The sequence below is a fragment of the Phocoena phocoena genome, chromosome 10 (genome assembly GCF_963924675.1).
Source record: "Phocoena phocoena chromosome 10, mPhoPho1.1, whole genome shotgun sequence".
In the NCBI taxonomy this organism is placed as follows: Eukaryota; Metazoa; Chordata; class Mammalia; order Artiodactyla; family Phocoenidae; genus Phocoena; species Phocoena phocoena.
Genome location: NC_089228.1, coordinates 72,524,047 through 72,539,098, shown reverse-complemented (window position 1 = coordinate 72,539,098; position 15,052 = coordinate 72,524,047). Strand labels below are relative to the sequence as shown.

Genomic DNA, 15,052 nt, shown 5'->3' with positions numbered 1-15,052 from the left:
ATGTGTTATTTAAAGTGCAAATTGTTTAGATAACATCTAAGGAATCAAACTTGTCCCTCATCACCCCCTTTCTCATACCTTATTCTGAAACATGGAATCATGCTTTTTACAAGTTTGGTAGTACAAGTTAGGTGGTACTACTGATGTTATGGTTTCCCTACCCAAACAAAAGAAAACAATGACAAAATCCTTCAAGTTCTGTGTAGAGAAGTGAGCGTTTCCAGTGGTAGGAAGTGCTCAATAAGCTAATATAAAAACTTACGAGAAATTAGATGCTTGATTAATGAGGCTGCTGTAATCCTCTGGAAGGTCTATTAATTTGTTAGATTCTCTTGGATAGCTAAAACAAAACAAAACAAAAACCACATAAAAAACCCAGTTAATATCAGGACATATTGTAACAATGACAGGGAAACTCTTAACTTAGTCAAAATAAATAAAGGAAGCCTGAATCTGAGTGACTGGGCCCTACCCACAGCAGCAAAAAGCCACAGTGAGAACTTTTAAAATGCACGCTTAAATAACGTAGGGCCTTAGGGCTCACATTTTTACTTGAAGAACTCAGGATGAATTATCAGGACAATGGGCTGTCCTGTACACTTATATCCTGCGTCCTTCCTACTTCTTTTTTTTTTTTTTTTTTTTCGTCCTTCCTACTTCTTGCCTCCAACCAAGTCTTTGACAATCTTCAGCTTACCTTATAGCGTCTCTTTCACCTTCCAGGTATCTCTTAACTTCAATGTTATGACACCAACTTTAATGTAAATGGAGAAAAAAAAATTTTTTACTTTTGAAGGGCTAGAACTAAAAAATTTTCTTCTCTAAATCCAGTAAGAGAGAAACAGTTTTCTTGGCTTATTATATTTATCTCTTCATAAGAAGCTTAGAGGAATACCACATACTTTGCCTACCATATTTTAAAATCAGAAGAATATGACCTTTGATTTTCTGAAAGCAACAATGCTTAACATATTAAAATGTGCTATTACCCCCACTAATTGGACACTGTGAAAAACCGGTCTGGGGAATTCCCTGGTGGTCCAATGGTTAGGACTCTGCGCTCTCATTGCCAAGGGCACAGGTTCAATCCCTGGTCAGGGAACTAAGATCCTGCAAGCCACGCAGTGTGGCCAAAAATACCAAACCAAAACCCAAACCAAAACAGTCTGAATCAATGAGAAGCTCTTATAATCTAGAGCTAGAACACTCATATAAAATAAAAATGTTTTAATTGTGGTAAAATACACAGAACATAAAATTTACTGTTTTAACCATTTTAAAGTGTACAGTTCTGTGGCATTAAGTATATTGAGGCTGTTGGGCAATCATCACCACCTCTGTCTCCAGAACTTTTTCAGCTTTCTCAAATGAAATTCTGTGCTTGTTAAACACTAACCCATTCCTCCCCCTACCCCCAGCCCCTGGCAACCACCATTCTATTTTCTGCCTCTATGAATTTCACTATTCTAGGTACCTCATATAAATAGAAACGTAATGTTTGTTCTTTTGTGACTGGCTTATTTCACTTAGGCTGCCTTCAAGTTTCATCCATGTTGTAGCACGTGTAAGAATTTCCTACCTTTTTAAGGCTGAATAATACTCCACTGAACGTATATAACACATTTTGTTTATCCATTCATTGGTTTATGGACATTTGGGTTGTTTCCACCTCTTGGCTATTGTGAATAACGCTGCTATGAACATGCGTGTACAAAATTCTATGAGTTCCTCCTTTCAATTCTTTTGCAATATACACCTAGAAGTGAAGCTACTGGATCATAGAGTAATTCTGCTTAACTTTTTGAGGAATCACCATACTGTTTTCCAGAGCAGCTGTACCATTTTCTATTCCTACCGACAGTGTACATGGATTCCAGTTTCCTGACATCCTCACCAACATGTGTTATTAACGTCTGCCTTTTTCATTACAGCGGTTCTAATGGGTATGAAGTGGTATCTCACTGTGATTTTTATTTGCATTTCCCTGATGACTAGTGATGTTTAGTATTTTTTCATGTGCTTTGCTTATTGACCATTTGTATATCTTCTTTGGAGAAGTCCTTTGCTCATTTTATAATGGGTTGCTTGCTTTTTTGTTGCTGAGATGTAGGAAATCTAGATATATATATTCTGGCTATTACTCCCTTCTCAGATATATGATTTGCAAACATTTTCTCCCATTCTGTGGGTAAATCAGCCAAATTTTATTCTTAACTTACGTCACTAACTTGACATGATTAACGGGTCAATTTCTCTAGACTTCAGTTTTCTCAAATATAAACTGAGGATAGGGTGTCCCTGGTGGTGCAGTGGTTAAGAATCCGCCTGACAATGCAGGTGACACAGGTTCGAGCCCTGGTCCGGGAAGATCCCACATGCCATGGAGCAACTAAGCCCGTGTACCACAACTACTGAGCCTGCACTCTAGAGCCCATGAGCCACAACTACTGAAGCCACAACTACTGAAGCCCGCATGCCTAGAGCCTGTGCTCTGCAACGAGAGAAGCCATCACAATGAGAAGCCCGTGCACTGCAACGAAGAGTAGCCACCGCTCACTGCATCTAGAGACAGCACGCACGCAGCAATGAAGACCCAAAGCAGCAATCAATCAATAAAATAAAATAAAATAATAAAGTGAGGATATTAGACTAGATAACCCTTAAGGTTTCTTTCAGTTTCAAAATCTACAGAACATAGTATTTAACAAGTAAGTTAATATGAGGAAATAAACATTTCCACCACTACTCTCCTTCCAGGCAAATATGCTTATGCTATTCAGTAGGCCTGGCAAAAATCTCACCATAAAGGTAAATCCTTAACTAAGAAGGCCTAATAATTATACTTTGAATCACATGGATTGAATTCTGCCAGGCTATCTGAGAATTTTGTAAAATATGTGATAAACTGAAGTTTGTTTCCATATATATATATTCCGATATAAAGAAGAAAAGTGTATAATCGTTACCTTTCAATCAGTAACTTCATTATCTCCTTATTTTCTTGAAAAAGGCAAATGAAGTTGTTTGGCAGGGAAAGATAGTTACATAAATGTTCAAAATGGCTTGTTCCAGAAGCTGCAAATAGAGAAGAAAACAGTTTTGCATATAACAACTAAGAGTAGATCCTATAGGAGAGTAAGCAACAGCAGAGCTTAAAACAAAAAAGGCACGAGGTGAAATAGTTCAATTTTGCTAGGTACATAACCTGTAGGAAGTAAGTAAGATGGCACATGGAAGGGACCCACAGAAAATGACACAACTGAAAGTGGAGTCAGGCTACTCCTTTACCAAACTGGTCACAATTTCTTGATGTTTCAGTTTTACCATCTGCAAAATGGGGTACCTGTGTGATATACTTCATGGGGTTGTGAACATTAATTGACAAAAATAACATGGGTAGCTCTGGAAAAGTATAAGGCAGTACAGAGACATAAGATGATTTTATCACCGAGAGATGGATTTAAACACTAACTTAATCATCACTGAAAATGATTAGGAAGGGTAAATTATTCTCTCAATGGTGCCTGGACAACTAGCTGAATGGAGATGCTATTCAACAAACTTTTAGAGAGCAGCATAACATGCAGGCACCCCATGACTTGTGCCAGGCACTATGAGGTACAGTAAACTTTAAGTCTACCTTTAATTCCTACATTAAAATCAGATTTATGTGTAATTATGGCTATTTTGAACTTCAAGGCCTCATGTTTCAGATTAAAAAACTTGAGGGGGGCAGACAGCAGAAGCAAGAAGAACTACAATCCTACAGCCTGCAGAACGAAAACCACAATCACAAAGTTAGACAAAACGAAAAGGCAGAGGATTAAGTCACAGATGAAGGAACAAGATAAAAACCCCAGAAGAACAACTAAATGAAGTGGAGACAGGCAACCTTCCAGAAAAAGAATTCAGAATAATGACAGTGAAGTGACCCAAGATCTCGGAAAAAGAATGGAGGCAAAGATTGAGAAGATGTAAGAAATGTTTAACAAAGACCTAGAAGAACTAAAGAACAAACAAACAGAGATGAACAATACAATAATTAAAATGAAAAATACACTAGAAGGAATCAATAGCAGAATAACTGAGGCAGAAGACTGGATAAGTGACCTGGAAGACAGAACGGTGGAAATCACTACTGCAGAACAGAATAAAGAAAAAAGAATGAAAAGAAATGAAGACAGCCTAAGAGACCTCTGGGACAACATTAAATGCACCAACATTTGCATTATAGGGGTCCCAGAAGGAGAAGAGAAAGGACCCAAGAAAATGTTTGAAGAGATAATAGCTGAAAACTTCCCTAACATAGGAAAGAAAACAGTCAACGAAGTCCAGGAAGCGCACAGAGTCCCAGGCAGGATAAACCCAAGGAGGAGCACAACGAGACACACAGTAATCAAATCGACAAAACTTAAAGACAAAGAAAAAAATCAACAAGGGAAATATGACAAATAACATACAAGGGAACTCCCATAAGGTTATCAGCTGATTTCTCAGCAGAAACTCTGCAAGCCAGAGGGAGTGGCACAATATATTTAAAGTGATGTAAGGGAAGAAACTACAACCATGAATACTTTACCCAGCAAGGATCTCATTCAGATTTGACAAAGAAATCAAAAGCTTTACAGACAAGCAAAAGCTAAGAGAATTCAGCACTACCAGTCCAGCTTTGCAACAAATGCTAAAGGAACTCCTCCTCTAAGTGGGAAAGGGACTAGCAACTTAAAAAACAAAAAACCTTGTACATACATAGACTGCTGTATCAAAACCGCATGGGAGGGCTTCCCTGGTGGTGCAGTGGTTAAGAATCTGCTTGCCAATGCAGAGGACATGGGTTCGAACCCTGATCCAGGAAGATCCCACATGCTGTGGAGCAACTAAGCCTGTATGCCACAACTACTGAGCCTGTGTTCTAGAGCCCGTGAGCCACAACTACTGAGCCCATGTGCCACAACTACCAAAGCCTGCACGCCTAGAGCCCATGCTCTGCAACAAGAGAAGCCACCACAATGAGAAGCCTGCACACTGCAATGAAGTGTAGCCCCCACTTGCTGCAACTAGAGAAAGACTGCACGCAGCAACGAAGACCCAATGCAGCTGAAAATAATAAGTAAAACAACAACAACAACAACAACAACAAAAAGACTGCATGGGAACAGCAAAACCAAAACCTACGGAAGATACACATACAAAAAAGAAAAAGCAACCCAAACACAACACTAAAGATGGTCATCAAAACACAAGAGCAAAAGAAGAAGGGAAGAAAAAAGACCTACAAAAACAAACCCAAAACAATTAAGAAAATGGCAACAGGAATACACATATTGGTAATTACCTTACATGTAAATGGATTAAATGCACCAATCAAAAGACACAGACTGGCTGAGTGGATACAAAAACAAGACCCATATACATGCTGTCTACAGGAGACCCACCTCAGACCTAGGGACCTATACAGACTGGAAGTGAGATGGAAGAAGGTATTCCACGCAAATGGAAATCACAAGAAAGCTGGAGTAGCAATACTCATATCAGATAAAATAAACTTTAAAATAAAGACTGTTATAAGAGACAAAGAAGGACACTACACAATGATCAAGGGGTCAATCAAAGAAGATATAACAACTGTAAATATATATGCACCCAACATAGGAGCACCTCAATATATAAGGCAAATACTAACAGCCATAAAGGTAGAGATCGACAGTAACACAATAATACTGGGAGACTTTAACACATCATTGTCATCAATGGATAGACAGAAAATCAATAAAGAAGCACAGGCCTTAAATGACACATTAGACCAGATGGCCTTAACTGATATTTATAGAGCATTTCATCCAAAAGCAACAGAATACACTTTCTTCTCAAGTGCACACAGAACATTCTCCAGGATTGACCACATGCTAGGCCACAAGGCGAGCCTTGGTAAATTTAAGAAAACTGAAATCATATCAAGCATCTTCCGATAACAATGTTATGAGATTAAAAATAAACTATAAGAAAAAAACTACAAAAAACACACACATGGAGGCTAAACAGTATGCTACTGAACAACCAATGGATCACTGAAGAAATAAAAGGGGAAATCAAAAAATACCTAGAGACAAATGAAAGCACAACAATCCAAAATCTATGGGATGCAGCAAAAGCAGTTTTAAGAGGGAAGTTTATAGCAATACAATCTTATCTCAGGAAACAAGAAAAATCTCACATAAACAACCCAACCTTACACCTAAAGCAACTAGAGAAAGAAGAACAAACAAAACCCAAAGTTAGTAGAAGGAAAGAAGTCATAAAGATCTGAGCAGAAATAAATGAAACAGAGACAGAGGAAGTAAGAGCAAAGATCAATGAAACTAAAAGCTGGTTCTCTGAAAAGATAAACAAGACTGATAAACCTCTAGCCAGACTCATCAAGAAAAAAAGGGAGAGGACTCAAATCAATAAAATCTGAAACGAAAAAGGAGAAGTTATAACAGACACCACAGAAATACAAAGGATCATAAGACACTACACGTGGCTATATGCCAATAAAATGGACAACCTGGAAGAAATGGACAAATTCTTAGAAAGGTACAGTCTCCCAAGACTGAACCAGGAAGAAATAGAAAATATGAACAGACCAATTATAGGCACTGAAATTGAAGCTGTGATTAAAAATCTTCCGACAAACAAAAGTCCAGGACCTGATGACTTCACAGGCGAATTTTATCAAACATTTAGAGAAGAGCTAACACCTGTCCTTCTGAAACTGTTCCAAAAGATTGCAGAGGAAGGAAAACTCCCAAACTTATTCTATGAGGCCACCATCACCCTGATACCAAAACCAGACAAAGATACCACAAAAAAAAAAAAGAAAATTACACGCTGGAACTTCCCTGGTGGCGCAGTGGTTAAGACTCCGTGCTCCCAACGCAGAGGGCCCGGGTTTGATCCCTGGTCAGGGAACTAGACCCCACGTGCATGTTGCAACTGAGAGTTTGCATGCCACAACTAAAAAGCCCGTGTGCTGCAACTAAGGAGCCCACCTGCTGCAACTAAGACCTGGCACAACCAAATAAATATTAAAAAAAAAAAAAAGAAAGAGGCCAATATCACGGATGAACATAGACACAAAAAGTCTCAACAAAATACTAGCAATCCGAATCCAACAATACATTAAAAGGATCATACACCATAATCAAGTGGGATTTATCCCAAGGATACAAGGATTTTTCAGTATCTGCAAATCAATCAGTGTGATATACTACATCAACAAATTGAAGAATAAAAACCATATGATCATCTCAAAAGATGCAGAAAAAGCTTTTGACAACATTCAGCACCCATTTATGATAAAAGCTCTCCAGAAAGTGGGCACAGAGGAAACATACCTCAACATAATAAAGGCCATATACAACAAACCTACAGCTAACATCATACTCAATGGTGAAAAGCTGAAAGCATTTCCTCTAAGATTAGGAACAAGACAAGGATGTCCACTCTCACCACTTTTATTCAACATAATTTTGGAAGTCCTACCTATGGCAATTAGAGAAGAAAAAGAAATAAAAGGAATCCAAATGGAAAAGAAGAAGTAAAACCGTAACTGTTTGCAGATGACACGATACTATACACATAGAAAATCCTAAAGATGCTACCAGAAAACTACTAGAGTTCATCAATGAATTTGGTAAAGTTGCAGGTTACAAAATTAATACACAGAAATCTGTTGCATTTCTATAAACTATGAAAGATCAGAAAGAAAATTCAAGAAACAATCCCATTTACCACTGCATCAAAAACAATGAAATACCTAGGAATAAAGCTACCTAAGGAGACAAAAGATCTGTATTCAAAAACTATAAAACACTGATGAAAGAAATCAAAGAAGACACAAACAGATGGAAAGATATACCATGTTAGTGGATTGGAAGAATCAATATTGTCAAAATAACTATACTACCCAAGGCAATCTATGGATTCAATGGAATCCCTATAAAATTACCAATGGCAGTTTTCACAGAATTAGAACAAAAAATCTTAATATTTGTATGGAGACACCAAAGTCCCCGAACAGCCAAAGCAATCTTGAGAAAGAAAAACGGAGCTGGAGGAATCAGGCTCCCTGACTTCAGACTATACTACCTATAGTCATCAAAACAGTATGGTACTGGCACAAAAATAGATATATAGATCAATGTAACAGGATAGAAAGCCCAGAAATAAACCCACACACCTATGGTCAATTAATCTATGACAAAGGAGGCAAGACTACACAATGGTGGAAAGACAGTCTAGTCTCTTCAACAAATGGTGCTGGAAAAACTGGTCAGCTACATGTAAAAAAATGAAATTAGATGGTTCTTTAACACCATACACAAAAATAAGCTCAAAATGGATTAAAGACCTAAATGTGAGAACAGATACTATAAAAACCCTGAGAGGAAAACATAGGCTGAACACTCTCTGACATAAATTGCAGCAATATCCTTTTCAATCTGTCTTCCATAATAATGGAAATAAAAACAAAAATAAACAAATGGAAAAAAAAAATAAATAAACAAATGGGACCTAATTAAACTCAAAAGCTTTTGCACAGCAAAGGAAATCATAAACAAAACGAAAAGACAACCCACAGATTGGGAGAAAATATTTGCAAATGATGTGACCGACAAGGGATTAGTCTCCAAAATTTACAAACACCTCATGAGGCTTAATATCATCAAAACGAACAACCCAATCAAAAAATGGGCAGAAGACCTATATAGACACTTCTCCAAAGAAGACAGATGAGAAGATGTTCAACATCGCTAATTATTAGAGAAATGCAAATCAAAAGTACAATGAGGTATCACCTCACACCAGTCAAAATGGCTACCATCAAAAAATGCACAAACAATAAATGCTGGAGAGAGTGTGGAGAAAAGGGAACCCTCCTACACTGTCGGTGGGAATGTAAATTGGTACAGCCACTACGGAGAACAGTATGGAGGCTCCTTAAAAAACTAAAAATAGAGCTACCATTTGACCCTGCAATCCCACTCCTGGGCATATATCCAGAGAAAAACATGGTCCGAAAGGATACACGCACCCCAATGTTCATTGCAGCGCTGTTTACAATAGCCAAGACATGGAAGCAACCTAAATGTCCATCGACAGAGGAATGGATAAAGCGAATGTGGTACATATATACAACGGAATATTGCTCAGCCATTAAAAAGAATGAAATAATGACATTTGTAGCAACATGGATGGACCTAGAGATTGCCATATTGAATGAAGTCAGTCAGAGAAAGAGAAATATCATATGATATCTCTTATATGTGGAATCTAAAAAGAAATGATACAAAGGAACTTATTTACAAAACAGAAACAGGCTCATAGACTTAGAGAACAAACTTACGGTTACCGGGGGGGAAGGGTGGAGGGAAGGGATAGTCAGGGAGTTTGGGATCGACATGTACACACTGCCATAATTAAAATGGATAACCAACAAGGACCTACTGTATAGCACAGGGAACCCTGCTCTAAGTTATGTGGCAGCCTAGATGGGAGGGGAGTTTGGATACATGTATATGTACGGCTGAGTTGCTTTGTTGTGCACCTGAAACTATCACAACATTGTTAATCGGCTATATTCCAATATAAAATCAAAAGTTAAAAAAAAAAAAAAGCAACAAAAAACCACACCTGAATTTGTCACTTTTCACTTTTTAAAATCTGAAGAACCCAGTCTATGAATAATATACAATTGAACAATTTTAACATCTTAAAGCAAAACAAGTACATTTTTGTACATGTACAAAATCAGTACATTTACTGACATCCAAATAAAATCAGATATTTACATAAACATGCATCCAATTATATAATCGGTACATCACCATAGTCAATTAGCTGTGACCTAAATTGCTAATAAGTTTTCATTTTCGCAATGCACTTTAATTCTTAACTTGCTAGAGTGAAAGACTACATACATTTCCTACATTTTGAAAGAAATTAGAAATTACCTTGAATTTCAGGTGGGGAAGGAACTCCATTTAAGTAATGGAAAAACAAAGCAGAACACCTCAGGAAAGGCATGATTCCAGCTCTGACATTCCTCAACAGATGCCAACCAGAGTGCATTTCTTTCAAGGCACTGTGAAAGAGAAAAATGATAACTGGAAAATGTAATTAAAAAATGGTCATTCTAGTTATAGCACAGTGTGAAAACAGACAACTACTATTTGGAATTGATAGCACATTGGCTTAAAAGGTACGGGTAGCCCTAACTATTACAGGACGCCAGGTATAATTGGTGATATACCCTCTAATGCTGTTATTAAAATTTGTAAAAGTTATACAGCTATATAAAGAGAAAAATTGGAAAATAAAAAAACTATCCACTATTCTATAACCTTATATCAGCGAGTATTACTTTGGAAAACTATTTTCATACTAATGTGTCTTACACAGTTGTACTTGTAACACATAAAATTTAAAATTAACATGATTTTCAGATCATAAACCATAATTTTATTGGAATTTTAAGATTCTGGGTAACATAAATCATAACCTACACTAAATTACTTCCCTGTAAACAAACTCTTAGATTGCTTCAAATTCTTTGCTAATATAAATAATATCAGTGTACATCTTTATGTCTGTAGGTTTTTCTATATGTTGGATTATTTTGCTAGTGTGGATTCTCAGAAATGGGATAACTTAGTCAAAGAACAAACAGTATGGTTCTTGACATATACTGTTAGAAAGCCAAGTGAAGGGACTTATCTGGTGGCACAGTGGTTAAGAATCTGCCTGCCAATGCAGGGGACATGGGTTCAAGCCCTGGTCTGGGAAGATCCCACATCCCGCAGAGCAACTAAGCCCATGTGCCACAGCTACTGAGCCAGCGCTCTAGAGCCTGTGAGCCACAACTACTGAGCTGGCACGCCACAACTTTTGAAGCCCACATGCCCTAGAGCCCGTGCACTGCAACTACTGAAGCCTATGTGCTGCAACTACTGAAGCCCGTGTGACTAGAACCAGTGCACCACAACAAAAGAAGCCACTGCAATGAGAAGCCCGCGCACCACAAGGAAGACCAGCCCCTGCTCGTCGCAACTAAAGAAAGTCCGCACGAAGCAATCAAGACTCAGCACAGCCAAAAATTAAAAAAAAAAAGAAAGCCAAGTGAAACTGTCGTAACCAAATCACAATGACTCCAATAACATGAGGTTCTAAGAATGTCACTCCTGCCGGCCCTGGATATACCTTAAAAATGTGTGGGAAGTGCTGTATATTACTCCTCTCTGAGATTTCCAATCATGTTAGTATATTAAAAGTTGAGAAGTCCTGCAGGTCACTCCCCCATCTCTTATTTTAAACATGTCAACAGACAGCAGCTTCCCTTATTTAACAAATGAATTCGTTTTTCATACTATCACCTCCTAGTATTTGGGGAACTGCCTATCATGTAAAGATTACGACCTCACCTTCCTGTATTCTGGTGAAGTGTTTTATACAAAGCAAGAACTGCTAATTCTTCTTCCCCAGAAGCATTTTCTTGATCCATGCCATTCTCTTCTGAAAGATAAGGCAATATTAGTACTCTGTATTTGCCTGCTAAGTGGATTGATGACCACACCATTTAAGCACTCAAATATATTCATACACTCACATGTAATATGAAAATACTCTCACAAAACACAGAGAACTTTAATCCCTCAGGTCGGAACACAGTATTGCTCTCCATCCTAACAAGGAGCCTCTTAGGGAGAGGAAGCCAAAGTGCCTCAGGGTGCCAGGCAGCAAGCGGTGAGTAAAATCTGCTAAATATACAGCCTGTGGTACTCAAATATTACTAAACTTATGAAGTAAAAAAAATAAGTAAAAACATTCACATCACTAAGGTTTTTAACAGAAGGGAAATTGTTTCAAAAATTTTCACATGAGGATAAACAGGATTTTACTGTTTATTTTACTAATTACTACTACAAGTAGCTTAATTATAGTTTATATATTACTCTCATCCAAGCACCTTCTCCTTTAATACTTTTTTTTTCAACTGGAAAAACTCCAGTACTTCCTTCAAGAATCTGACAAAAAGGAGTTACCTGTACATGAGGTAAGTAAGATCTGTATGATGTGTGCCATAGTAACCAGATGGAAAATGTGAAGGTCCCCAGTGCCAAGGCTGATCCCTGAAAAATCTTGACACTGCAATGCCGGGAAGGCAAGCACCAAGCCCACCTGGATACCAAATACAGAAGGTCAGAAAGAACACCTTTCCTTTCACAGCTGAACACGTTTCCATTTTCTTAATGTGATCTCTTTGTGAGCTCAGTCCCTCCTCTTAAGAAATCTTTGTTCTTAAAGGGTACACATGTTAGAAATTCCACTAGGATTGACTAAAGAAAATTATTTAGAGCGTTATTATTTCATTTGATGGGCATTATTATTTCATTTATCCACTGATTCCCCTATATCTAGTTTATTGTTAATAACAACAAAAATAAAACTTGAAATCTTTCTAGGTAGTGAGCAATGGAAAAAGCATGAGGTTTGGACCCACAAAGATCTAGGTAAGAATCCGAGATCCTCTTATGAACCTTTTAGACAATTCCTTTGAGTCTCAGTTTCCCTGTTGGTAAGCTGGCGATAATATACGTGTTGTTAATACCTCAGTAATAAGGATGTAAGGACTAAATGAAGATGAATGTGAAAGCAGTCAGGTACACAATAAATGCTAGCTCCTCTGTTAACCTCCTGCTGCCTGTATGGTGGTGTCAGTGGTGGTGGTTTTCAGAGGGGTAATGGGAACAATAACAATGGCTGACATTTACTAGGGACACATTGCTCTAAGCTCTTTACATTGATTATCCCATTGAGTTTTGACACAATTATATCAGGTAGGTATTAACCAACTTACGGGCACAGAATATGATGCCCAAAGAGATTAAGGGGGCAGCACTTGGGGCTGCTGTGCGTGGCAGTACACTCAGTGTCCTGAGTAAGGGGACCTGGTTGAGGTGGGGCTGAACTTCAGCCACCCACTGCCTGGCCAGTGCTGACCTGGCACCACCTGCACCTGTTCAGAAGACATGACTTTCCCTAAATCACACAAATAGACTGTTGCTAAGTAGTGTTACCAGAGGGCTGTATCTGCCCCAAAGCACCGTATGGGTTGGCAGCAGCCCTTACATTACTAGTACTTCTCTATAGTGAAAAGCATAGAGAGGTTACATTACTGACCTCAGCCACAAGGCAAAAATAAGAGACCGGATTAGACACCCAGGTCAAGCCTCTCAACTGGATTCCTTAACATTTTCTTTTTGAGGATCTTCAGGAAAGAATTATACTCAGAAGTAGTAAGAATAATAGGTGATAATTCCTCTTGTCTGCCTCTGCATTACTCATCAAGTCTAAGATAAAGCTATATAATATGATAAAAATTTCAAACACAAATTACAAGATACCCACCAATAAATGAAACATGTCGATATCTAATATGCATGGAAGGTCTCTGTGGTTGTCACCAGGCACCAATGCTAATGTTTAAAGAAAAATACATGAGCACATATTATATGTCAACGTAAGTATTAAATTATTTTTAAAATGCATATAATCTACTTTAAATTTATTTTTTGCAAGCTATATATGAATTCATGAGCTAGAACTTGTATATAAGACAAACAGTATTACCAAAATATTTCTTTCAAAATGGAGGGAAGTTTCACCACTAAAAACAAAATTACAGAAGATGAGAAATTATCATAACATATATGGTACATGTATTAATACTCACATGCAAAAAGTTTACAAAAGTGTCCTTGTACCACTGAAAGTGATGCCACTGTCCAATGTGCTGCAGCAAATCTTGTTAGTGACCTAAGACAGTCATCCTGAAATAAAGAGACGACAAAATTAACAAAGAAGCCAGCATATGAAGTAGTTCTCCTCTTTCAGGAATGTTCATTCAAAGCACAGCTAGTTGAAGTAAAGCTGGATGCACAATGAAATCTCTAGATGGTATGGAACTGAATCTATGACATCTTTAATGGCATGTCTCTAACATGGAATGCATGGAATGGAGAACATCTAATTGTATGATGAATAAAACAAGGCTATCTCCTGTTACCATGCTGTTAGTTCTCTGTGGGAAAGTTAAGAAGGACACATGTGTCAAGACAGACAGCAAACAAAAGAGACTACCAGGAATGTGATGCAGTATTTCTTTATATTTAGTCTATAAATATTCTAAAATGTGGGAAACACTTCAAATACTGGGGAAACTACGTGCAAGAAGATGGTTATACAAATCAGGATGTCTGTAAACGTCAAAAACTGTTATGAAGACTATGTAGGAACAATGAGAAAACTCTTAATGTAAAGTGAAGAATAGAGTAGAAACAAAACTACATGTCAATATCTATTATAATAAAGTATAAACATGCTAATAGAAAAGACAGATGGGTGACTGATGTAAGTTTTTTCTTCCTGCTTAATTCTCTACTTTCTAAATTTTTTGTAATGTTTGGTTCAATAGACATTGAGGACCTACCATACATTAGTTTTGGTTTTGAAGATCTCAAAATGAAAACTCACCCCCCACCCCACCCCCTGCTCTTAAGGAGCTCACAGCCTTGAGGGTGGGAAGGAAAAGAAAAGGGGGGAGGGGACAGCTAAAGGAGGCAGTATCACAGATGAGGTATACCCCACTTCATGGCTCAGAAATTTCCCAGGGAAGGCAAAGCTTGAAGAACTTCTTAAAGAGGAGTCATTTGCTTAGGGCACTTGGGCAGAGGCAAAAGTCTGGGACTAGCATTTGGGGACCAGTAATGATTCTGCAGTCCTGGCCCATGGATGTGGGGAATGGCAGGAGGTGAGTGACAATGGAGAAGTTACTTTTAAGAGATATGATGAGGGTTACTTTTTAGAGAACCTCTCTGATAATATATTAGGAGAGAGTGAGATTCAGGGTAGAGACAGTTACAATAATCTAGGCAAGAAAAGATATAGGGGCTGAACCAAATCAGTAGAAGTAGGAATGGAAGAACTAGGACAAATATGCAGGAGAGAAATT

At 37.9% G+C, this 15,052-nt stretch overlaps 1 protein-coding gene across 2 annotated transcripts in view; it reads right to left on the bottom strand.

Annotated features, from left to right (window-relative positions):
* Window positions 1–15,052, bottom strand: part of UBR2 (ubiquitin protein ligase E3 component n-recognin 2) — a 115,357-nt gene that overhangs the window by 5,773 nt on the left and 94,532 nt on the right. For both annotated transcript variants that reach the window (XM_065886419.1, XM_065886420.1), the window contains exons 37-44: window positions 13,775–13,871; window positions 13,450–13,517; window positions 12,084–12,219; window positions 11,463–11,553; window positions 9,996–10,126; window positions 2,967–3,075; window positions 698–754; window positions 263–340 (exon numbers count right to left, since the gene is read on the bottom strand). In XM_065886419.1, coding sequence (XP_065742491.1) covers window positions 263–340; window positions 698–754; window positions 2,967–3,075; window positions 9,996–10,126; window positions 11,463–11,553; window positions 12,084–12,219; window positions 13,450–13,517; window positions 13,775–13,871 — 767 coding nt within the window. The remainder of the gene's footprint in view (window positions 1–262; window positions 341–697; window positions 755–2,966; window positions 3,076–9,995; window positions 10,127–11,462; window positions 11,554–12,083; window positions 12,220–13,449; window positions 13,518–13,774; window positions 13,872–15,052) is intronic.